The 26,268-nt window shown below is 44.3% G+C and overlaps 1 protein-coding gene across 1 annotated transcript in view; it reads right to left on the bottom strand.

Annotated features, from left to right (window-relative positions):
- The window catches only part of HSF2 (heat shock transcription factor 2), a 99,914-nt gene that overhangs the window by 11,653 nt on the left and 61,993 nt on the right, over window positions 1-26,268 (bottom strand). Inside the window, exons 6-10 of the mRNA XM_073575736.1 lie at window positions 23,812-23,873; window positions 23,648-23,732; window positions 22,215-22,342; window positions 21,846-22,100; window positions 17,600-17,705 (exon numbers count right to left, since the gene is read on the bottom strand). Of these exons, the coding sequence (XP_073431837.1) occupies window positions 17,600-17,705; window positions 21,846-22,100; window positions 22,215-22,342; window positions 23,648-23,732; window positions 23,812-23,873 (636 nt within the window). The remainder of the gene's footprint in view (window positions 1-17,599; window positions 17,706-21,845; window positions 22,101-22,214; window positions 22,343-23,647; window positions 23,733-23,811; window positions 23,874-26,268) is intronic.

The raw sequence follows: 26,268 nt of genomic DNA, 5'->3' as shown, positions 1-26,268 counted from the left end.
CTACAGGAGGACGGCCAGGCGCAAGAGGGCTTGGGTCCTGACAGTGCTACTGCTGCCATATCTTCATCCTCATCAGATGAGGAGTTTGACTTTGACAAGTATTTGGATGACATGGAGCAGGCAAAGCGTTGCCGCAAGGAAAAAGATTTCACTCCGTTTCCTATAGCAAGCAGAATGACCATATTTCAGCAACATGTTTCACTTGCTCTCAAAACCGTTCATCAAAACTGACTGTGCATAAGGCAATTCCTTTATACCCGGAAACTGCTAGAAATGTTGCCCATGTGGTTATGGCTTTGCCTCCGACCCAAGTTAGTGTAGAGAGGTTGTTCTCTGGCCTTAAAATTATTAGGTCAGATTTGAGCTCATCTATGAAAGAGGATCTGATGGAGGCAATTCTATTTCATAGAACAAATTCATAGACTGCACAAATGTTATTTAGTATGTTTTTGTTAAACTGTTCTTTGCCACTTACATAGTTTACTACATAGTGTTTTATATATATATATATATATATAATATGTACGTGTGTGTTCGATATTACATAGTGTATTATACATTTACAATTTATTGCGGTTTTGTGTTCTAAAGTTGTATTCCAATAAATATATACTATGTTCTATCGAAATATCTTGATTATTGTATCATAAAAATGATTAAATGTCTAATGTTCACATTGTACTACAATAAATTTTTCACTTAAATATAAGCAATATATGTGGGAGTCAGAGTCGTGGAGTCGGTGTAAGGGAAATTGAGGAGTCGGAGTCGCAGGTTTGGCTTACCGACTCCACAGCCCTCGCTGTAAGGCTGTGTGCCCAACGCTGCGTTTTTTAAGAGATTTTGCCGCTGCGGAAATGCTTAAACGCATTCTCATGCAATTCTATGGGATTCCGCAGTTGGCATCAATGCTGCGGATTTTCCCGCTGCGGAATCGCATAGCGGTAAAATCCGCAGCATGTCCATTATTTCTACGGAATCGCGGCGATTCCACCGCCATAGTATTGCATTGAAATGCTCACTTTACGCATGTGGCTATGCCCACCATGCGCAAAGTAAGCGGATCATGTGCGGATGGTCCCCAGATTCTGGTGCCCTGGGTACCATATTCCTGTAAAAAATAGAATTAAAATTAAAAATAGGGTCATACTTACCCTCTGTCGGCCCCCGGAGTCCTCAGCGATGCTGTCGGCAACTTCCGTTCCCAGGGATGCATTGAGCAAATAACCTCTGATGACGTAGCCTTCTCGCGAGACCGCTACGTCATCAGAGGTCATTCGCGCAATGCATCCCTGGGAACGGAAGTTGCCGACAGAGTCGCTTTAAGGCGGGAGCACTCTGGGGCCGAGAGAGGATAAGTATATCCCTATTTTTTATTTTTTTTTTAAATTACTTTTAACATCCTATCTTTTGCTATTGATGCTGCACACTTATCAAGTACTATGCTTTCCTCAGATTTTGACTTTGAGATTTTGGTCTTTGTTAATAGTGTGAAGAAAAAAAAGATTTCTACAGTGGGGCAAAAAAGTATTTAGTCAGTCAGCAATAGTGCAAGTTCCACCACTTAAAAAGATAAGAGGCGTCTGTAATTTACATCATAGGTAGACCTCAACTATGGGAGACAAACTGAGAAAAAAAAATCCAGAAAATCACATTGTCTGTTTTTTTTTTCATTTTATTTGCATATTATGGTGGAAAATAAGTATTTGGTCAGAAACAAAATTTCATCTCAATACTTTGTGATATATCCTTTGTTGGCAGTGACAGAGGTCAAACGTTTTCTGTAAGTCTTCACAAGGTTGCCACACACTGTTGTTGGTATGTTGGCCCATTCCTCCATGCAGATCTCCTCTAGAGAAGTGATGTTTTTGGCTTTTCGCTTGGCAACACGGACTTTCAACTCCCTCCAAAGGTTTTCTATAGGGTTGAGATCTGGAGACTGGCTAGGCCACTCCAGGACCTTGAAATGCTTCTTATGAAGCCACTCCTTCGTTGCCCTGGCGGTGTGCTTTGGATCATTGTCATGTTGAAAGACCCAGCCACGTTTCATCTTCAATGCCCTTGCTGATGGAAGGAGGTTTGCACTCAAAAACTCACGATACATGGCCCCATTCATTCTTTCATGTACCCGGACCAGTCGTCCTGGCCCCTTTGCAGAGAAACAGCCCCAAAGCATGATGTTTCCACCACCATGCTTTACAGTAGGTATGGTGTTTGATGGATGCAACTCAGTATTCTTTTTCCTCCAAACACGACAAGTTGTGTTTCTACCAAACAGTTCCAGTTTGGTTTCATCAGACCATAGGACATTCTCCCAAAACTCCTCTGGATCATCCAAATGCTCTCTAGCAAACTTCAGACGGGCCCGGACATGTACAGGCTTAAGCAGTGGGACACGTCTGGCACTGCAGGATCTGAGTCCATGGTGGCGTAGTGTGTTACTTATGGTAGGCCTTGTTACATTGGTCCCAGCTCTCTGCAGTTCATTCACTAGGTCCCCCCGTGTGGTTCTGGGATTTTTGCTCACCTTTCTTGTGATCATTCTGACCCCACGGGGTGGGATTTTGCGTGGAGCACCAGATCGAGGGAGATTATCAGTGGTCTTGTATGTCTTCCATTTTCTAATTATTGCTCCCACAGTTGATTTCTTCACTCCAAGCTGGTTGGCTATTGCAGATTCAGTCTTCCCAGCCTGGTGCAGGGCTACAATTTTGTTTCTGGTGTCCTTTGACAGCTCTTTGGTCTTCACCATAGTGGAGTTTGGAGTCAGACTGTTTGAGGGTGTGCACAGGTGTCTTTTTATACTGATAACAAGTTTAAACAGGTGCCATTACTACAGGTAATGAGTGGAGGAAAGAGGAGACTCTTAAAGAAGAAGTTACAGGTCTGTGAGAGCCAGAAATCTTGTTTGCTTGTTTCTGACCAAATACTTATTTTCCACCATAATATGCAAATAAAATGAAAAAAAAACAGACAATGTGATTTCTGGATTTTTTTTTCTCAGTTTGTCTCCCATAGTTGAGGTCTACCTATGATGTAAATTACAGACGCCTCTCATCTTTTTAAGTGGTGGAACTTGCACTATTGCTGACTGACTAAATACTTTTTTGCCCCACTGTATATACTTTAGTTTTCTTAAAATTGTCCAAGTTTTGAAAAAAAAAAATGAATTTCTGTGTTGCATGCCTTTAGGATTTTCCTCATAACTCAGGCCACAGCCAATATAAAGAAATGGAAAAACACCAGACTACTAAGAACTGTACAGGCTTCCACCCGATATGTCACATAAATATCATTGTTAATATTTTACCTATGCAGACTCCAACACAAAATTATGAAAAGCATTTCCAAAAAAAGAGAGAAAAAAAAAAAAAAGAAATCACATAACTGGTTATGTGACTGGTGAATATGATCGGCACTGGTGGCTGGCTAATGTACTCTATAAAGATAATGATGGTGTTAAAAAAAAAAAAAAATTAAATCCATAAAAAAGAAAGAGCTGACAATCTAAACCTCTTATGGTAATATGACCAAATGTTTAACACATGGGAAGAGAGTAAATTAAGTATAGCTAGGAGGTGAGAAAACTAATTAAGGCTATGTGCACACGCTGCGGTTTTTGCTGCGGGTCCGCTGCGGATCTGCAGCAGTTCTGCAGACAGTGTACTGTAGCATGTAAATCTATGTGACTTACAATCTGCTGTGCACATGCTGCGGATAAGTAGCGGTTTTGAATCCGCAGAAAGAAATGACATGTCACTTCTTTTCTGCAGATTCTGCTGCTGTTTACCATCTCCTCTATTGTAGAGGTGATAAACCACAGGGGAAAACCGCAGGCCAATCCGCAGGTAAAACCGCAAGTCATTTTACCTGCAGTTTTACCTGTGGTTCCGCAGATACAAATCCGCAGATCAATCGGCAGCGTATGCACATAATCTAAGATAGGATGTGTTAACCATTAGGCTGTGTGCTCATGTTGCGTTTTTTTATGCGTTTCCGCCGCGTTTTTGCGACCGCGGAAATGCTTAAAAAACGCATCCCCATGCAATCCTATGGGATTCAGCAGTTGCTGTGTCAATGCTGTGGATTTTACCGCTGCGGAATCGCATATCGGTAAAATCCATAGCATGCTCATTCTTACTGCGCAATCGCGACAATTCCTTAGGATTGCATTGAAACGCTCACTTTACGCATGTAGCTATGCAAAGTGAGCGCTTCATGTGCGGATGGTACCCAGGGTCTGGAGGAGAGGAGACTCTCCTTCATGCCCTGGGTACCATATCCCTGTAAAATATAGAATTAAAATAAAAAATAGGGATATACTTACCCTCTGTTGGCCCCGGGGGCCTCCCGCCTGTCAGCCACGCTGCCAGCATCTTCCGTTCCCAGTGATGCATAGCGTGAATGACCCATGACGACGTAGCGGTCTCGCGTGATGCTACGTCATCAGAGGTCATTGTCGAAAGGCATCCCTGGGAACAGAAGATGCCGGCAGCGTGGCTGACAGGCGGGAGGACTCCGGGGGCCACCAGAAGGTGAGCATATTCCTATTTTTTTTTTATTATTATTATTATTTTTAACATTCTATTGATGCTGCATAGGCAGCATCAATAGTAAAAAGTTGGTCACACTTGTCAAGCACTATGCTTGACAAGTGTGACCAACCTGTCAATCACTTTTCCAAGCGATGCTTCAAAACGCTTGTGTTTTGCGGGAAACCGCATGCGAATTCCGCATGCGTTTTACCCGCGGCGGGGAGTTGTGAAATGCTGCAGACATTTCCGCAGCATTTCTGCAACGTGGGCACTTAGGCTGGTTTCACACTAGCGTTTTTTAGCGCTGCGCTTCGTGTGCGTCCCTATCTTTAACATGGGGGCGCATGGTCTAGCGTATGCACGTGTTCATATGCGTTTTCATGCGCATGCGGTTTTTGTAGTGTGCGCCTAGGCGCGCCGGACGCAACCTGTTGTATTTTTGGTCCGTCCAACCTGTCTCCAAAAAACGAAGCGCAGCGCTAAAAAAACGCCAGTGAGAAACTACACTTAGCTTTAAAGGGATCTGCCGTGTTTTTTCATAATTTAATGTAAAAAAGAAAATACCGTATATACTTGTGTATAAGCCGACCCCCCTAATTTTTCCAGAAAAAACTGGGAAAACTTATTGACTCGTGTATAAGCCTAGGGTTAAATGGTGGTCCAAGAAGATGCTCCATAAATACCCCCCATATGCTGCTGCACAAGGGTTAATGCTGGCCCAAGATGATGCTCCATAAATACCCCCATATGCTGCTGCACAAGGGTTAATGCTGCCCCATAAATACCCCCATATGCTGCCCCATAAATACGCCCATATGCTGCTGCACAAGGGTTAATGCTGCCCCATAAATACGCCCATATGCTGCTGCACAAGGGTTAATGCTGCCCCATAAATACCCCTCATATGCTGCTGCACAAGGGTTAATGCTGCCCCATAAATACCCCCCATATGCTACTCCACAAGGGTTAATGCTGCCCCACAAATACCCCTCATATGCTGCTGCACAAGGGTTAATGCTGCCCCATAAATACCCCTCATATGCTGCTGCACAAGGGTTAATGCTGCCCCATAAATACCCCTCATATGCTGCTGCACAAGGGTTAATGCTGCCCCATAAATACCCCTCATATGCTGCTGCACAAGGGTTAATGCTGCCCCATAAATACCCCTCATATGCTGCTGCACAAGGGTTAATGCTGCCCCATAAATACCCCCATATGCTGCTGCACAAGGATTAATGCTGCCCCATAAATACCCCCATATGCTGCTGCACAAGGGTTAATGCTGCCCCATAAATACCCCCATATGCTGCCCCATAAATACGCCCATATGCTGCTGCACAAGGGTTAATGCTGCCCCATAAATACCCCTCATATGCTGCTGCACAAGGGTTAATGCTGCCCCATAAATACCCCCCATATGCTACTCCACAAGGGTTAATGTTGCCCCACAAATACCCCTCATATGCTGCTGCACAAGGGTTAATGCTGCCCCATAAATACCCCTCATATGCTGCTGCACAAGGGTTAATGCTGCCCCATAAATACCCCTCATATGCTGCTGCACAAGGGTTAATGCTGCCCCATAAATACCCCCATATGCTGCTGCACAAGGATTAATGCTGCCTTATAAATACCCCTCATATGCTGCTGCACAAGGGTTAATGCTGCCCCATAAATACCCCCATATGCTGCTGCACAAGGATTAATGCTGCCCCATAAATACCCCCATATGCTGCTGCACAAGGGTTAATGCTGCCCCATAAATACCTCCCATATGCTGCCGCACAAGGGTTAATGCTGCCCCATAAATACCCCCCATATGCTGCCGCACAAGGGTTAATGCTGCCCCATAAATACCCCTCATATGCTGCCGCACAAGGGTTAATGCTGCCCCATAAATACCCCTCATATGCTGCTGCACTAGGGTTAATGCTGCCCCATAAATACCCCCCATATGCTACTCCACAAGGGTTAGTGCTGCCCCATAAATACCCCCATATGCTACTCCACAAGGGTTAGTGCTGCCCCATAAATACATCCATATGCTGCAATAAAAAAAAAAAAAAATGACATACTCTCCTCTCCGTCGCTGGGGGGCCAGGTGCTGGTGTCCTGAGCCCCCGGCACCGGCGATATTTACCTGTCCCTGTTCCACTGCCATCCACCGCTCTGTCTCCCCGGCTCTCTGCAGTGACAGCAGAGGGCGCACATTGACTACATCATCGCACCCTCTGCCATAAAAGCAGGAGGACCCGGAGAAACAGCGTTGCACGGCTTGGAACGGGGACAGGTGAATATTACTCTGCCCCCGTCATACCTCTCCTGGCACTTCTCTGCAGCCCCTGCCGTCTGCTTCCTGCATTCAGATGGTCACGTGGTAGCGCTCATTAAATATGCGCATATCCATGAGTTTAATGAGTGGTACCATGTGACCGCTGAATGCAGGAAGCAGACGGCAGAGGAAGAAGCAGGGGCTGCAGAGAAGTGCCAGGAGAGGTAAGTATGCTCTCTGACACCCCGGTATATGACTCGCGTATAAGCCAAGAGGGGGACTTTCAACCCAAAAAAATGGGCTGAAAATCTCGGCTTATACACGAGTATATACGGTAGTATCAAAAGATATTGTCCCCTAAGCTTGACTCAGTGGTGTGTATGGTTTTTTTTACTGTATTAATGCAGCCACTGGTGGCTGCCATCTTACCTTTCTGGCTGCTGAACGACACTTTCCATGCTCATTTACGGCAGTCCCTGGGCATAAGACATAACAGTCGGCTCCCGACCCCTATCTGTATCATTGCAGCTGCATCAGGAGTGAACTGGGCACGCCTCTGTGGGAAGCTCAATTCACAGCTGTAGGTGTGGCCAGGCGCCATCTTATTAGAGCCCAGTGATTTCCTTTTAGCTCGATTTACACACTACTGCAAGCCCTGTTATCACTGATGCTGTACTGTTCCACCATAACAGGGCTTGGATGTTCACTCTGCACCTACCAGCTGCAGGAGAGGGATACAGGACCAGCTCCTGGAGACCAAGCTGCTCTTTCCAAAACACCTGACCAGCTGCAGCCCTTGCACTTGCAAAACATAGGAGGAGCTGCTCCCTGCTGTTTCAAAACACTTGGCAATCTGCTGGACATCTAATCCTCTCCTTTGTGGTAGTGACTGCTGAGCCGTGTATCTAATCCTCTCCTGTGTGATACTGTGTGTTGAGCAGTGTATCTAATCCTATCCTGTGTGATACTGACTGCTGAGCCGTGTATCTAATCCTCTCCTGTGTGATGCTGACTGCTGAGCAGTGTACCTAATCCTATCCTGTGTGATACTGACTGCTGAGCCGTGTATCTAATCCTATCCTGTGTGATACTGACTGCTGAGCCGTGTATCTAATCCTATCCTGTGTGATATTGACTGCTGAGCCGTGTAGCTAATCCTCTCCTGTGTGATACTGTGTGCTGAGCAGTGTATCTAATCCTATCCTGTGTGATACTGACTGCTGAGCCGTGTATCTAATCCTCTCCTGTGTGATGCTGACTGCTGAGCAGTGTACCTAATCCTATCCTGTGTGATACTGACTGCTGAGCCGTGTATCTAATCCTATCCTGTGTGATACTGACTGCTGAGCCATGTATCTAATCCTATCCTGTGTGATATTGACTGCTGAGCCGTGTAGCTAATCCTCTCCAGTGCGATACTGACTGCTGAGCCGTGTATCTAATCCTATCCTGTGTGATACTAACTGCTGAGCCGTGTATCTAATCCTATCCTGTGTGATACTAACTGCTGAGCCGTGTATCTAATCCTCTGTGTGATACTGACTGCTGAGCCGTGTATCTAATCCTCTCCAGTGTGATACTGACTGCTGAGCCGTGTATCTAATCCTCTCCTGTGTGATACTGACTGCTGAGCCGTGTATCTAATCCTATCCTGTGTGATATTGACTGCTGAGCCGTGTATCTAATCCTCTCCAGTGTGATACTGACTGCGGAGCAGTGTATCTAATCCTATCCTGTGTGATACTGACTGCTGAGCCGTGTATCTAATCCTATCCTGTGTGATACTGACTGCTGAGCCGTGTATCTAATCCTATCCTGTGTGACACTGACTGCTGAGCCGTGTATCTAATCCTATCCTGTGTGATACTGACTGCTGAGCCGTGTATCTAATCCTATCCTGTGTGATACTAACTGCTGAGCCGTGTATCTAATCCTATCCTGTGTGATACTAACTGCTGAGCCGTGTATCTAATCCTATCCTGTGTGATACTAACTGCTGAGCCGTGTATCTAATCCTATCCTGTGTGATACTAACTGCTGAGCCGTGCATCTAATCCTCTCCAGTGTGATACTGACTGCTGAGCCGTGCATCTAATCCTCTCCTGTGTGATACTGACTGCTGAGCTGTGTATCTAATCCTATCCTGTATGATATTGAGTGCTGAGCCGTGTATCTAATCCTCTCCAGTGTGATACTGACACCTGAGCCGTGTATCTAATCCTATCCTGTGTGATACTGACTGCTGAGCCGTGTATCTAATCCTATCCTGTGTGATACTGACTGCTGAGCCGTGTATCGAATCCTATCCTGTGTGATACTGACTGCTGAGCCGTGTATTTAATCCTATCCTGTGTGATACTGACTGCTGAGCCGTGTATCTAATCCTATCCTGTGTGATACTGCTCTCTGAAATACTCTGTGCTGCTGTCTCCCTGCTCCTCCACCACATATCTCCCTCTGTGCCCCCCATAGACCAGTAGACTGCTCTCCTGAAATACTCTGTGCTGCTGTCACCCTGCTCCCAGAATCCTCGCTGCCTGCCATCCTCGGTGACGGAAGACGCCATTCCTCACCTCAGATCCTGTCCTGACGATGTGTGAAAGCGAGGCGACAGGGGCCTGATATATGGTGGAAGGAGCAAGGTGACAGCAGCAAAGAGTATTTCAGGAGAGCAGTATGCTGGTCTATGGGGGGGGCACCCTGTTCGGTGCCAGGGATTGTGCATAGAGCGCTGTGCTTTATGCACATGGATGGACCGTCTGCTTGTCTGCTCCACAGAAATCCAGGAAACATTTCTGCTGATTGATGACCTGTTCTGATCCAGACTTTGCAGGCCCCATCAAAATGGCTGCTCACTGTGTTCCTAAATGTCATCCTCTCTGTTCCCTTAGGCCTGTTTCACACATCAGTCTTTTCGGTCAGTCTCAATCAGCCAAAATAGCGGAAAACGGATCCGCAGGCCGACTGACAGAAACGGGGGTCAGCGGATCGGCGGATGTACGGATCCGCCGATGTTAAAAATTTAAAGGAGCCGCGCCTGGGGAAAAAGAAAAATAAAAGAAAAAATTAATACCGGCGGATGTAGTGAGCAGGCATCTGCGGTGAGCGATCATCTCGCGGGATGTGGGTGAGAGCAAGGAGATCGCGCGATGAGAGAAATGGGGCTGGAGATCGCGCGATGAGAGAAATGGGGCTGGAGATCGCGCAATGAGAGAAATGGGGCTGGAGATGAGAGAGAGAGAGTTTCATCCAGCAGCCAGACAGAATTGCAGGTTAAAACTGAAAATAGTGGATCCGGAGAGAGAAAAAACGTTGCAGGGTCCGTTCATCAGGTCAGCGGACGCCAAAATATTGGTGGATCCGCAAAAATGCGGATGCTACAGACGGCCATCAGTCAAAATCCGCCAATAAGGAAAATTAATGGGAGAAAAAACGGATCCGCAAAGAAAAATGGCAGATCCGTTTTTTTTCCAAAACAGTGGATTTTGACTGATGGTGACAAACGGATGTGTGAAACAGGCCTTAGAAAACACCCAGAAGGGGAGGAGAGGCGTGACACCACACCCATGTCAGCAGATTCCGCCCAAAATTACTGCAGGGCAGTAACGTGAGCTGGTTGTACACTAGGTTTTTGTGCCAAATTTCAGTAGCTGCTCCCCCTAGTGTTAACAAGTGGAAATGCCAAACTTTTTAAAATTTTTCATATTTTACAAAATTAAAAACAATTGATAATATTTTTTAAGAAAATGTTAACATTAATTCTTCACATTTTTTCAATTGCTGAAAAAAAACATTTTTGATGGCACCTTCCCTTTAAAGTTCCATTTGAGGCCAAGACTGCCATGAACAGGTGATTAAAACAGGACAGTTACTGTGATCTTCAGGATGAGATTCCTAACTCCTATGGTAGCCAGACAGTTTCCATTATCCAGATAGGAATATTGGGTTCTGTATCAATTCGATATGCATGAGATATACATTTTTGACGCCATAGGGCAAGCAGAACCCGTTTCAATTGAATAACGGCTTGGTGGAGGGAGCTACACTTGTCATTTTTTTTTTGGGGGGGGGGGGGTCTATACAACTGTAAAGTTATGATAAAAAATATGACACGGTTTAACGCCAGAAACAGTCAGAGACTTAGATATTTCATAAGGTGACAATTTCATAAAAGCCTGAAGGGCTGAGAACATCCAGCACTGTGGCCCACAAGGAGTCATCAAGGGAAGGTGTGTGGGTGTAACTTAGGAGCTAATAAAAAGCATAAACTGGGTGTGGATCATTGTTAGCATTTAGGAAGACATAGCTCACTGTGAAAGTTTAGCCCATTTCCCAATCGGATTGGTTCCATCCACTTAAGCTTTGAGCCATCTCTGTGACCAGTGTTTAGCAAGTTATTTTGCTAATCCTTTTTATTTTATGCAATTGTATATGCTATGCTGTATTGTTTTGTCCCCTTTGTAAAATCTTTAGGATTTTTTTTTTTTTTCAAACACTGCCTGTGTTTTTGGATTAAATATGAAATTTAAACGTTCTGTAAGCCGCACCCCGAAGCCATACGCTACCTGAAAGTGTCCAATCGGCCTGTATAAACAATTGGTGAAGGTATCTAAGAATATTTCTTGGGATATTCTGGAGTTGGCAGTGACCATACTTATGTAAATATACAGTGGGTTCGGAAAGTATTCAGACCCCTTTAAATTTTTCAGTCTGTTTCATTGCAGCCATTTGGTAAATTCAAAAAAGTTCATTTCTTTTTATCATTAATGTATACACTGCACCCCATCTTGACTGATAAAATCCAAAAAATTAGACATTTTTTGCAAATTAATTAAAAAAGAAAAAACTGAAATATCACATGGTCGTAAGTATTCAATCTCTGCTCAGACACTCATTTAAGTCACAAGCTGTCCGTTTCCTTGTGATCCTCCTTGAGATGGTTCTACTTCTTCGTTGGAGTCCAGCTGTGTTTAAACTGATAGGACTTGATTTGTAAAGGCACCCACCTGTCTATATAAGACCTCACAGTGCATGTCAGATCAAATGAGAATCATGAGGTCAAAAGGAACTGGCCAAGGAGCTCAGAGACAGAATTGTGGCAAAGCACACATCTGGCCAAGGTTACCAAAGAATTTTTGCAGTACTCAAGGTTCCTAAGCGCACAGTGGCCTCCATAATCCTTAAATGGAAGAAGTTTGGGACCACCAGAAGTCTTCCTTGACCTGGCCGTCCAGCCAAACTGAGCAATCGTGTGAGAAGAGCCTTGAGGTAGAGGTAAAGAAGAACCCCAAGATCACGGTGGCTGAGCTCCACAGATGCAGTAGGGAGATGGGAGAAAGTTCCACAAAGTCAACTATCACTGCAGTCCTCCACCAGTCTGTTTTTTATGGCAGAGTGGCCTAACGGAAGCCTCTCCTCAGTGCCAGACATATGAAAGCCTGGTTAGAGTTTGCTAAAAATAACATGAAGGACTCCCAAACTATGTGAAATAAGATTTTCTGGTCTGATGAGACGAAGATAGAACTTTTTGGCGATAATTCTAAGCGGTTTGTGTGGAGAAAACCAGGCACTGCTCATCACCTGCCCAGTGCAATCCCAAGAGTGAAACATGGTGGTGGCAGCATCATGCTATGGGGGAGTTTTTCAGCTGCATGGAAAGGACGACTGGTTGCAAATGAAAGAAACATGAATGCGGCCAAGTACAGAGATATCCTCGATGAAAACCTCTTCCAGAGTGCTCTGGACCTCAGACTTGGCCGAAGGTTCACCTTCCAACAGGACAATGACACTAAGAAAGTAGTGGCTTCAGAACAACGGACCATTCTTGACTGGACCAACCAGAGCCCTGACCTAAACCCAAATGAGCATCTCTGGAGAGATCTGAAAATGGCTGTCCACCAATGTTCACCAATCTGATGGAACTGGAGAGGATCTGAAAGGAAGAATGGCAGAGGATCCCCAAATCCAGGTGTGAAAATCTTGTTGCACCATTCCCAAGAAGATTCATGGCAGTACTAGCTCAAAAGGGTGCTTCTACTCAATACTGAGTAAAGGGTCTGAATACTTATGACCATGTGATATTTCAGTTTTTCTTTTTTAAAAAATTTGCAAAAATTTCTACATTTCTGTTTTTTCAGTAAAGATGGGGTGCAGAGTGTACATTAATGAGAAAAAAAATGAACTTTTTTGAATTTACCAAATGGCTGCAATGAAAGAGTGAAAAATAGGGATTTTTGTGTGTACTCACCGTAAAATCCTTTTCTCCGAGCCAATCATTGGGGGACACAGGACCATGGGTGTTATGCTGCTTGCCACTAGGAGGACACTAAGTGAACATAGAAAAAATTAACTCCTCCTCTGCAGTATACACACTCTCACTGGTTGAGATTTCCCCAGCATGGTGAAAAAGCAGTAGGAGCATTAAACAATAACTATGTCAAAACCTAAGAACGATACAGTAATCCAATAGGCTAAACAGGGTGGGTGCTGTGTCCCCCAATGATTGGCTCGGAGAAAAGGATTTTACGGTGAGTACACAAAAAACCCTATTTCTCCTACGCCTCATTGGGGGACACAGGACCATGGGACGTCCTAAAGCAGTCCCTGGGTGGGGAGCATACAAACTGTTAATACCCCATGTACCACTGACTTAACGCTGTGGTACTGCCGATTGCAGGATGTGTCTGCCAAGAGCTGCATCCGCAGAGGCCTGAGAATGAATTTGGTAATGTTTTGTAAAGGTATGCAGACTGGACCAAGTCGCAGCCTTGCACACCTGTTCTGCCGACGCCTGGTGCCGAATGGCCCAAGAGGCGACCACTAATCGGGTAGAATGCGCCATAATCCCTGCTGGGACAGGCGTGTCTCTGACACGGTAGGATTCCTGAATAGCCAAGTGAATCCACCTGGCTAGCGTGGCTTTTGAAGCGGCTAGACCCTTCCTATGCCCCTCTGGAAGTACGAACAGGGCATCTGACTTGCGGAAGGGAGCCGTCCGCGAGATGTACCATCTCAGAGCCCGAACCACATCCAGGGTGTGGAGGGCCTTCTCAATGCGATGGACTGGTGCTGGACAGAAGGAAGGCAAAACAATTTCCTCATTGAGATGAAAAGACGACACGACTTTGGGCAGGAAAGACAGACGACCTCAGAACTACCTTGTCCTGATGAAAATTCAGGAACGGAGAACGGCAGGACAGAGCCGCCAATTCTGAAACTCGTCTGATTGACGTAATTGCCACTAGAAAGACCACCTTCCAAGAGAACAGTTAGTGGTACGTCCTGCAGTGGCTCGAAAGAGGCCTCCTGCAAGGCTCCAAGAGCCAAGTTAAGGTTCCATGATTCTCATGCCTTGGCAGAACTAGGGTGTCTGCTCCGATGGCGCATGGATCGCGCGATCGGGCAATGAATCGAGGAACCTTGTTGTTTAGTCTTGAGGCCATGAGATCCACATCCGGAGTCCCCCAGCGATGACAAATCTGCTGAAAACCTTCCGGATAAAAGAGACCACTCTTCTGAGGCAAGGCCTTGGCAACTGAGAAAATCCGCCGCCCAATTATCTACCCCCGGGATGTGGATTGCTGAGATGGGAGAATGGTTGGTCCAATGGAGGATGTGACTCACTTCGTGCATGGCCATCCTGCTCAGAGTACTCCCCTGACGATTGATATATGTCACAACCGTGGCGTTGTCTGATTGGATCCTGATGGGGTGACCTGCGAGGAGATGGTGGAAACTGAGTAGGGCTAGTCTGATCGCTCATATCTCCAAGATTTTGATGGGGAGACGTGACTCTCGAGTTGACCAACGACCCTGTGCCATTTGGTGACGAAAAACCGCACCCCAGCCCAGAAGGCTTGCGTCGGTGGTCACCTCCGACCATCGTACTGGGAGAAAGGACTTCCCTTGATTCAGGGAGGATTTCAGTGTCCACCACTTGAGGGTTTGTCTGACCCGCAGGGACAGAAGGAACTGATGGTCGAGGGAGAAAGGGTTCTTGTCCCAAGGCAATAGCAACTCATGTTCTAAAGGGCGGAGATGGAACTGAGCAAATGGGACCGCTTCTATCGCTGCAACCATCCTTCCATGAGCTCTCATGCTGAAACTTATGGAATGAGACACTGGTCGGGAAAGAGTGCGCGCTCACTGTTGTAAGGCTCGTGCCTTTTCTGGAGGGAGTATGACCAACCCGCGGGAAGTGTCCAAGATCATTCCCAAAAAGGAAATCTGCTGAGCCGGTGTTGGGGAAGACTTCTCAAAGTTTATCTTCCAACCCAGGCGAGAAAGTGTATTTACTGTGATATCTACGGATTCCTCGCAGGCTGGAAGGGATGGACCCTTGATCAGTAGGTCGTCCAGATACGGCAGTACCACCTCTCCCAGAGCGTGAAGAGTGGCCATGACAGCAGTCATGACCTTGGTAAAGACTCTGGGGGCGGTGGCGAGTCTGAAGGGCAAGGCAACGAACTGGAAGTGTTCCTCGCGAATTGCAAAGCGCAGGAACCGCTGGTGGGACGGACAAATTGGGATGTGAAGGTAAGCATTCTTGATATCGATGGATGCTAGGATCTCTCCTTTTTCCATGAAGGTGACAACTGACAGAAGAGATTCCATTATTGACTCGAGTATAAGCCTAGGGTGGAAAATGCAGCAGCTACTGATAAATTTAAAAAATAAAAATAGATACCAATAAAAGCAAAATAAAAGTAAAATTAATTGAGACATCAGTAGGTTAAATGTTTTTGAATATCCATATTGAATCAGGAGCCCCACATAATGCTCCATACAGTTCTTGATAGCCCCATAAGATGCTCCATACAAAATACGCCCCATATAATGCTGCACAAAGGTTAAGATGCTCCATAGAATAATATGCGCCATATGTTGCTCCATAAGGGTTAAGGCCCCATAAGATGTTCCATAGATTATGCCCCCATAAAATACTCCATAGATTAAACCCCCATATGCTGCCCCCATAAGATGCTCCATAGATTATGCCCTTATATGCTGCCCCCATAAGATGCTCCATAGATTATGCCCCCATGTGCTGCTGCATTTAAAAATAAAAAAAATGACATACTCACCTCTCCGTCGCTGGGGCCAGGTGCCGGTGTCACTGCTGGCACCTGAGATATTCACCTGTCCGGGGTCCATCGCTGCTTGCTGCTGTCTGGCACGTCATAAGTCAGAGACCTTCAGACTGCAGGGGGCACGGCGCCTACTAACCACGTCACCGTGCCCTCTGGTGTCTGAACGTCACTGACAGATGATGTGCCAGACAGCAGCAAGCAGCGATGGACCCCGGACAGGTGAATATCTCAGGTGCTATACTAACCCATCCTGGCATGGTCTCTGCAGCCCCCAGCTTCTCCGTGATCTCCCTTCCTGCCTTCAGCGGTCACGTGGCACAGCTCATTAAACTCATGAATATGCGCATATTTATGAGTTTAATGAGCGGTACCACATGACCGCTGAAGGAAGGAAGGAAGGGAGATCGTGGAGAAGCTGGGGGCTGAAGAGACCTTGCCAGGACGGGCAAGTATGACCTGACACCCCCGCCCCACTCCGACCCCTGGTGTATATGACTCGAATATAAGCCGAGAGGGGGACTTTCAGCCCAAAAAATGGGCTGAAAATCTCGGCTTATATTCGTATACGGTACTCTGACACAAAAGGAAACGGCCATTGTTAGTAAGCGATTGTGGACAAGATTTCATTTCACCCAGTAGATGGGACAAATTGATGATAAAGGGTCAGTTTAAAGACTATTAATTAAGACTAGTTCATAGTTTTATTTTATAGCTTGATAATTTAGCTACTGTACTATTTTGAAAAACTTGAAAGGACATGTCTAGTGACTAAAAACAAATTATTACATGTACCATATTTTGTGGACTATAAGACGAAACGGACCATAAGACGCATTGCAAATGTTCTGAGGGAAAATAGGAAAAAAAACATTTTTAAATGTGTCAAATGGGGGTCCGTCTTAAAGTCCAACTTTAGCTTTCTGGGGGCGACGAAGGTGGAGCAGGGTCACAGGAGGCAGGGTAACTGTTGTAGGAAGCCTGCAGAGGCAGGAGTGGTCCGATGCTGTGGACCCTGGGCTGGGAGGTGTTCTGGTGATGGGCTTCATGAAAATGCCGGTGGTGCAGGCAGAGGCGGAGTACTTGCTCTACATATTGCTCTCCTGGCCATGGGCTTCAGGAAAATGGCATGTACAATTTTAAACAAAATTCTGCCTCTCTCATCTCTATCTTAATTCTAGCCCTGAGATATGATTAAAAAAAAAAAAAAAATCATACAAGCCCAAAATTCAGGCTTTAAAGATGTTAGCAAACTATGAAAAAATAACCAATGACGATAAAAATTAAAACGTTTTTAATTCACAAAATTAGCACTTGAAAAAATACCAAAGTAAATAAATATTCTAAGAGGTCAGGTAAAAAAATAAAAAATTCAGATTTGGATCACTTGAAATTGAAGGACCCACTAGTACGCCATGATCATTAGAAGTCCATTTAAACAGTTAGAAATTTAAAGAGGCATTTTAATAGTTCACAGCAATAATCAGTTTCGGCCAATGCTCCATCAGACAAATAGCAATGTTTTTAACAGCCAGAATCTAAGCTCCTCGTGTCCCCTCCACACATGGGCACCCAAGTGATGACATACATGTACATTAGTTTGTGTTAAAGACATTTTCATTTATATTGCCCCCAAGAATGGTCTGTATTCTGGGCTTATAATAAAATTTTACAATCTAAGCAATACGGAAAAGTGTTCATACATCTACCAGCAGATCTCGGTCTATGGTGAACTGACGTCCTGATAGCAGCGCTTTGAAGTCATCTAATGTGCAGTCGATGCTGTCAAGATAATCGATCAGTTCCACTCTAGAAATGAGAGAAAATAGCTTAAAGCTGTGTACATGTAACATTAATTAGAAACCTTGTGAAAACAACCAACCCTATAACCATGGATAATTAGGAGCTGCAGTGTTTTTGTGCATCACTTTTAGACCTTAGATATAAATCACTGGTGGAGACAAGTTACCAGGGAAAGGTGTAATATCTAGACAAAAAGGGCTAGGGGGAAACTAGAAATGGTTCCTCTCTAATAGGCCAATAAAATTACATTTTTATGTAGTCAAATTAAAAGTTGATTCCTTAATTTGCTAAAATAATAATGGAAAACTGACCGAATAAAGAGCTAGTCTGAACTAGTGCATACCAAAAACAATTAACATAGTAAATAAAGCAAATGTTGCACGTCATTGCACTAAAGCACTAAAGTCCCTGACCTATTCGATCCATGAGATTACCTTGACGTTGGTGGATGAGCTCTCAATTTTTGTGCTAAGTGTTCTGTGTGTTTTTTCATTTCCAAAAGCCATTATGCTATTCACACTTCATGTATCTCACACCAATTTGCTTTAGTGCATTTGTTAAAGTAACCATCCTAAATTGTCCTGTCTAATTCTACTGTTAAGAGTCTGTGCACAGATTGCTCATCAGGGCTGTGGAGTCGGTAAGCCACAGTTGCGACTCCGACTCCTGGATTTTATCAGGCTCCGACTCCGGCTCCTTCATAAATGGCCAAATCATAACAAATTTACTGTTGTAAAATATTAAACATCGTGCTTATTCAGTTTCTCACCATCATATAAGTAATCAGACCACTTAGAGCAAAAACTACATTTATTAGAATACAATTAGAATATAGCAAATAACTTTTATAAACTTTTCTAAACTGTAAGTAAATATGCAATAAACACTTCTATGCAGTTAATAAGAAGAAATCTATAAATTTGTCCTCAGAAAAAGTATTGCCTCTGTCAGATCCTCCTTCATGGATGCCCTCAAATCTGATCTAATTATTTTGAGAGCAGAGAACAACCTCTCTACACTAACTTGTGTTGGTGGCAAAGCAGTAACCACTCGGGCAACATCTCTGACAATGTCAGGATACAGAGGAATCGCTTGTTGCACTGTTATTTTTGATGAACGGTCAAATTTCTCAATTTCTTTTAGTGCACATGAAAAATTCTGCTGAAATGTACTGGCTGTGTTCCTTGATGGGGATGACTCTTCTTCTATGCGGGAACGCTTTGCACGGTCCTTGTGATCCAAATATTTTTCGAAATTAAATTCTTCATCAGTTGATGATGAGGGTGAAGATGTGGCAGGACGACCAAATTCTTCTTGTTCCTCCTGACTGTTCTGCAACCCTTTCATCCTTACTGCCATTTCAAACAGAGCTTCTTTTCCTTTACTTAGCTGTTGATCATCTAGAAGAATCCGATGCATTGGGTCTACATAAACAGCTGCCAAAAGAATGTTATTTTGTAATAGTAGCTCCTCTCTCCGTTTCATTGATGTAGCAATGCCACTTGCAATTAACCCTCCTCTTTGGGACAGGCAAAACATCAGGTTCTTCCACTCCTTTAAGAAAATACCTGGAGTTAAGTCCTCTGCTTGTAATTTTTTAGTCACTGTAAATGGGTGCTCTAGCAATTTTTCCAGCTCTGTCACCTGATTCCACTAACTTTCATTTAGCGTCAGTTGAGGGTTAGCCATGTCTACAAGAAAGGTTTTCAGTTCAACCAAGCGCTGAATCATTAAGTAAGTACTGCCCCATCGTGTGGCTTGATCAATAATTGCCCCTTTTCCAGCACGTCTCTTCAAAATTGAGTTAACTTTAGGGGTTCTGGCAACAGTAGCCAATTTTCTCACCTTGCCAATCAGTGCAGCAGCATGTCCTTCTTGCAGACTGTCTCTTATAGCCAGCTGTAGCGTATGCACAACACAGCGCATGTGATGAATGAAAGAACATATTGACACAGTTTCAACAAGATCATCTAAACTATCATGTTGCTGTTCATCTGAAGCAACTTCAGTTTGCTCCTCAGTTACAATACTGTGTTCCTCTATTTCAAACATTTCTGTGTCTGTGTACCCAGAATGTTCTGCTAGCTGCTGGTCACCATCATTACTCATTCATTAGCTTAATAGTACTTATCATATTTCAAGCATTGTCAGTTACGACAGAAAGAACTTGCTCTTTTTTAAGTTCATAGTCTTGCAGAACCTTTTCCACCAAGACCTGGAGAAACTCACTGGTGTGATGAGCTTTGGTGTCTTTTACTGCCAATGTCTTGGTAACTATTTCATTTTTATCACAAACAAATCGGACATTGATGGCAAAATAGTTCACTCTGTGACGTGTGCAGGCATCCATTTTAAGAAACAGAAAGCGTCCCTTGAGAGTTTTTTTAAGTTCTTTCTTTTGTTTAAAAGCTTCTTCGATTACTAATTTTCTAATACTCTCTCTCCAGAGAAACACCAAGCTTGCGTGCCATTTCCCCATTCAGACACATAAAGCTGATCGTGAAAATAATGAAATAGGCACACTATCCTTTACAACAAGCTCTATGATCTGTTTTTTAAATGTATCTACTGTCATTGTCACAGTAACTTTGTCACTGACAAAATATCTTGCAACTGATGGCTGCAAAGTTCTCTGCTCCTTTGTTTGGCTGGAAGAGCTGGGCACTGGTTCATTGGTTTGGATGCAGTCTTTCTCATCCTCTGCTTTCAGTACTTCTGGATGAAAGCGCTGTAAATGTCTCCTTACATTAGAAGCTTTGGTAGGAGCATTTTTATCTTTGCCTGAATATGCACTCATCTTGGCTTCACAGCATTTGTTTTCGTCTGGATCATTTGTCATACACTGACAGACAATGTTTTCTATCTTGAGTGATGGTGAAATGTTCAAATACAGCTGATTTAATGTGATGCTTCTTTGACATTCTCAGGTTTTTAATTCTGCATTCACAATCCAAATGACAATGGTTTTTCCTAAAAACAATTGTACAAAATTATTGCCAGGTCGTACAACTGATATAGTGGTCAATAATACTGTTATTATTCCTCATGTACTCACAGTTAACTGATGCAAAGTTTGTTGAAAGGATAATACTTCTTACAGTCTTCCTCTTCTGAGTAGCAGGCAGCTGTGAGATGCTTGGAAGACGCACACCTAGTATGATCTAGTCTAGAGGAGGAGCTTTACTACTAAGAATTTGCAACACATTTTCACTTTCAGTTTCATACATTGTAAGTAGGGGGGTTGGGGCAGCATGAGGTTAACCAAGTATAAGATTAGATAAGGGCAGTGGAGAACAGTGACACACAAGTAGTAAGAAATGTCTCTATCTCCAGCAGAACTGCTTATCACTGTTGTTCAGTTTGATAGAACATATATATTTGAGTAACATTTAATAAAATTCATATGAAAGTTCAATTATGAAATATTAATACATTTTTTTTAAAGCTGGAGTCGGAGTCGGTACATTTCTACCGACTCCGACTCCAACCAAAACTAACTCCGACTCCACAGCCCTGTTGCTCATTATTCGGTATATTGAAGTTAGCACTCCGGGGTACCATCATTTGCGGATAATTTTAGGACCTGTAAAATATTAACCATGCAGCACTTGTCTCTCACTCCGTTTCACCGAAACAATGGCATCATCAGGAGTTGCGACAGTGGCACAAATACGGGAGGTAGGTTATAAAAAAAAAAAAAACAACACACACAACAGCAGTTAGTGTAGGTAGGGAACGGCAGAGAATTTTTAATGCAAGTACATTAGAAAATGGCTTAGACTATGGTGGAAAACAGATAGGGATTTACAATAAAGTTTACTTAGACTTCAGACCACCACTAAGTTTTATTGGCCTGTTAGAGAGGGGCCATTTATAGTGGGGCTTTGCAGCCTAATTCTTCTGTATGCTATTAGACCTCAGACAATGAAAATTAGGCGAAATGGGGACCTCTTTTTCTAGCCAGAAAGAGTATGAAGACTGGTAGAGGGCAAGGGCAACAACGGGAAAAAAAAAGCAACACGTGAAGAAATAAGGCCATATTAAAAGAAAAAAAACATCAGGAGTAAAAAAAAGTTAAATAACCTACTGGACACTTTACAGCACTACAGTGACTTACACAGATCTAAGAGGATTGTGAACACTTACTTTCCAAGGAGATTGATATTTTGGGAAATGACACCATTTTCATTAAGAATAGAATCCATAATGGTGAAGGGGTCTTCTGCGCTAAGTGAAGACTGGGTATTCAGCTGCAGAGGACCAGACATCAATGGGCTTGAAATGTCTTCACGGACTGGGCTCAACGGCCCAATTAGATGTGAGCTATGGTCTTGAACAACTGGGACCTCTTCATCTTCGCTGTCATCCTCCACTATTACAACTTCGTGTGAAAGCTTACCGCTAGTAGGAACAACAAGGATTCAGATTTTACTTTTTTTTTTTTTTATCTGCCATTAGTCCTGGAACTTTAGAAAGCAACAAAAATGCTACAATTTCAAATAGAAGAGGACTTACTTTAATGTTTCAGGAGAAGGACTATCTGAATTTTCAGGGGTGGTGGAGGATTCCACTTGTACTTCCATGTTGTCCGTTATGTCATAAATTACTATATCATCAGAAATCTCTTCTGTTCTATGTGGGACCTACAAAACATGAACCATTCAAAATTACAGGATTATTATTTCCGTCTTTGGGTCTTTCGTCAAGTCTTTGCTGCTGGACACTGGGGTCTGACATTTTCTCTTAGGTCTTGCTTCTTTGCTCCTTTTGCAAGTCAGCCCCCCTTTACCAAGTTCACTACTGACTGTGTGATGTCGCCACTCACTTTCACTGCTGTCTAGATTAGTTGTCTGCCACAAGAGCTGTGCAGGAGTACAGAACGAGTACATGTACCGTCATGGCTGGGTGTGTGCTTCCTTCCTAGGATTCTCTAGGAGTGTGGAGGCAGCAGAGAATAAGAGGGGAACATCAAACATACACAGTGAGTCAGAAGCTTGGTCAGGGGGCTGGGATGCCTAAAGAGCAAGAAGCAACTCAAGCTCTCTGATCTGTGCTGTAAAGACCAAGAATGGAAGATTAGCATGCAGAAGTATAATGAGTCATAGGACATGAGGTCCCACTGTAGTCACCTGAAGTGGCATAAATGGACAGACGGAGGGTAGGAGCCTCTAGTTCAGGGGTAGGGAATCTTTTTTCTGTCAAGGGCCATTTGGATATTTATACCATCCTTCGGGGGCCGTACAGACTCCGCCCACAAAGTACATCTTGACTCTGGCACTGGTTTCATGACTTAAACTTTCATTGCATGCCCTTCAATGTTTAGTAGTGAACACTGAGTGTGTGTGCTAACAGAGCAAGAAGAAATTAATGAGCTTGTGGCAATAAAAATACAGCTCCCTGCCCAAGAATGCAGTTCCTGAGAATCTGTTCGGGGGCCTGATAAAAGGTCATCAAGGGCCGTAAATGGCCCTGGGGCCTGAGGTTCCCCTGCTCTAGTTTGTGACAGAATGTGGGTTAAAATAGATTTTTATTCCCCTTTAATGACGTTAAACTTTATTCTCTGAATCTGTAAAATTTTGGCATCATCTATATTGATTATTATGCTTTGCTACTTTCACATGATCAAACTTTTTTTTTTTTACTTTGGCCAATACTGTTCACCAAGTCTGTATTGTTTTTGAGTGGGGGCGGAAAGGACCGTTTATAATGGAGAAAGTGGTTTTATTTGCCTATACATTTTGTAAATCAATTTATTTTTATGTTTTTTGCTGGACTGTTTGACTAGAAAGTAATAACTCTGTAAATCAGTCTATTATGCCTGTCAGAGCAACACATGAAGACATTAAAACTGCAGGGCTGTCTTGTGTGGTGGGGTTAGAAGGGGATTTCTCAGATCATATCCACTACATGAAATGGAGCTGTGGGCTACTACACTATAAGATACTTACATGGCGGCTGTCTGCTCCGGTTTCTGTAACCATTGTCTGTAGAATAGTGGCTTTAGGGGAACTTTTTGTGTTCAGAAGTAACGACCTTCAGAATAGGAATAGAAAATATTAGTATCTGCATGTTTCTTAGGGCCTAGAATAGACAATGAACAAAATGTTCTTACTGTTTCCTCTTTAGACTCACTAGTCTGTTATTCTGCACCAAGGTCACAATGAACTGTACAATCTGAAAACAGAAAGACAAAGAGGGAGAAAAAAAAAAAACACATCAGTCTCAAGGCAAACGGCTAAAATCAGGACTAGACCAGCCTGATCTACCTTCTGTACTATGTGTGTAATGACAGGAGCCCAGGAAAAGAACATTCTTTATAGGCATCATCAAAGGGAACTTGTCAAGTTCAGATAAGATCTAACCTGCAGGCAGGATGTTATAGAGCAGGAGGCGCTGATCAGATTGCTAGACATTTTTGTGGGCAAGTTTCAGTAAAACCTTATCTTTTATTCAATGAAACCCTAGCGATCCGACAAGTCACATCTAAGGCCTCTTTCACACATCAGGTTTTCGCCGTCAGGCGCGATCCGGCGCTTTTGACAAAAACCGGATCCGGCGAAATGCAATGCCGGATCCGGTTTCCCCCCCATTGACTTGCATTAGTGCCGGATCGAGCCGGATGGCCATGCGTTTCATCCGATTTTCGCCGGATCCGGCAATGTGACGCGATCCGGCGTCTGGAAAAAACAGCTACTGTAACGTTTTTTGTCTCCGGCGAAAAAGCCGGACACGCCAGATCCGGCGTGTCCGGCTTTTTCATACAATGAAAGCCTATGAGCGCCGCAATGTGCCTGATCCGGCGACAGCCGGATCCGGTTTTTTTGGTCTGAGCATGCTCAGTAGCTCTGCCCACAAGACATATATAAAAGCAAGACAATGTGACCCTCAGCCACACCCAACATGCCACCCAAGCCAAGAACCAGGAGCAGGAGAAGGCAGCAGACATCTGCAGCAGCAGCACCATCAGCACCACCCCAAATGGAGCAGCATGCTGAACAACGGGAGGGGAGTCCAGCAGCAGATGAGAGACGGTAATTATCAAATCCCCCATTCCTCCAAACTAGGGCTATGGAATATCAAGACATTCATTGGCCCTTTGTTTCTCTTTATTCAACAGCCGCCCAATAGATGCAGCAGCAGCAATGGCAGCAGCAGGAACACCACCCACAGCCATGGAGTCTGGCCATGAGGAAGACAGCACATCTTCTTCTGGGAGCCCTCCCTCGCATCGTCAGCGTTTGACGGTAAGTTTTTATTTCCAAAATCCATCATCTCTGGAATATATGTCTATTCATTGCCTTTTATTTCAAAACAGGAATCACAAGATGAAGAGGAGCTCCCAGAAGAAGAAGGAAGGGGTGGACAGACACTTGGAGTGAGCTCACAATTGGTAAGTTTTTTGCATCAAACGCAGAAACACAACATCACACTACACACAACACATAGAAAACAATGTTCTGCAGACCACACACAGCAAACAAATGCCTACATCCAAAGACATAACATTTTTTGTTTTCTTCTCTAGTCTTCCCAATCTGGTGCTCGGCCAAGAGGTCCTCGCAGTGCCTCCCGGGGTCGTCGGCGACAGCAACGCGGCGGTCACCAGCGTGTAAGTATAAATATTTTTGCTTTGTTTTTTTTGCACTTTTTATTTCATTTCTTTTGTGGAGGCTAATTATGTTATTTTTGTCTTTTTCTTTAACAGCCTTCACAGCATGCTCCCGACTCTGACTGTGAGGATGGAGGGATTGATGTGGACCGCCTCATCGATCTCGTCAGAGAATGGGAGCCGCTCTGGAATATGGCTGACCGCCGCCATGCTGACCTTATCGTTACCCGACGACTCTGGGAGGAAATCTGTTCGCTCCTTGTGGACCGCTGGGAGGACCTCGAAGCTCGGGCCCAGATTAAAGAGCGTAAGTATATACAGTACCGGTTGCTTGATTTAAACCAGTGTTTCCCGAACTCCAGTCCTCGTGGTACCCACGGATCATGTGTTCAGGATTTCTATTTACTTTGGAAATCCTGAAAACATGACCCCTGGGGACCATGAGGACTGGAGTTTGGGAAACACTGATGTTGTATACTAACCACTTTGTCCTTTCTCGTTTCAGGGGAGAGAATTGTGAAGCGGTGGCGGTCTGTGAGGGATCGTTTCAAGAAGGAGTTCAATAAAGAGATGCGGGCCCCGAGTGGATCTGGAGGACGCAGGAGCAAGTACAAGTTCGCACGAGCCCTGTCGTTCCTCCGGGATACAATGGTCACCAGAAGGTAAATATTACACACCACATGTGAAAAAAAAATGTTTAGATGTAACTTTTTTTTTTTTCAGCCAGGGCCATACCATGTCACTATTTTAATTGTTTTTTTTTCTCTTTATTCCACAGCACGGTGAGCAGCACTCGGGAGCCTGCACAATTGGACCCTTCTGAGGCGATCCCTGAGGAGACCGTCACCGAGGGACACTTCGACCGCCCCGGTACATCTGCACCTTCCCAGCCTTCCCACACATTCGACCCATCTGTCCCATCCACCAGCACAGGAGCATCGTGGCCGCCTACATTACATG

The sequence above is a fragment of the Dendrobates tinctorius genome, unplaced genomic scaffold (genome assembly GCF_039654945.1).
Source record: "Dendrobates tinctorius isolate UK_male_01 unplaced genomic scaffold, ASM3965494v1 ptg000046l, whole genome shotgun sequence".
Taxonomy (NCBI): domain Eukaryota; kingdom Metazoa; phylum Chordata; class Amphibia; order Anura; family Dendrobatidae; genus Dendrobates; species Dendrobates tinctorius.
This window is presented reverse-complemented; position numbering and strand designations above follow the sequence as displayed.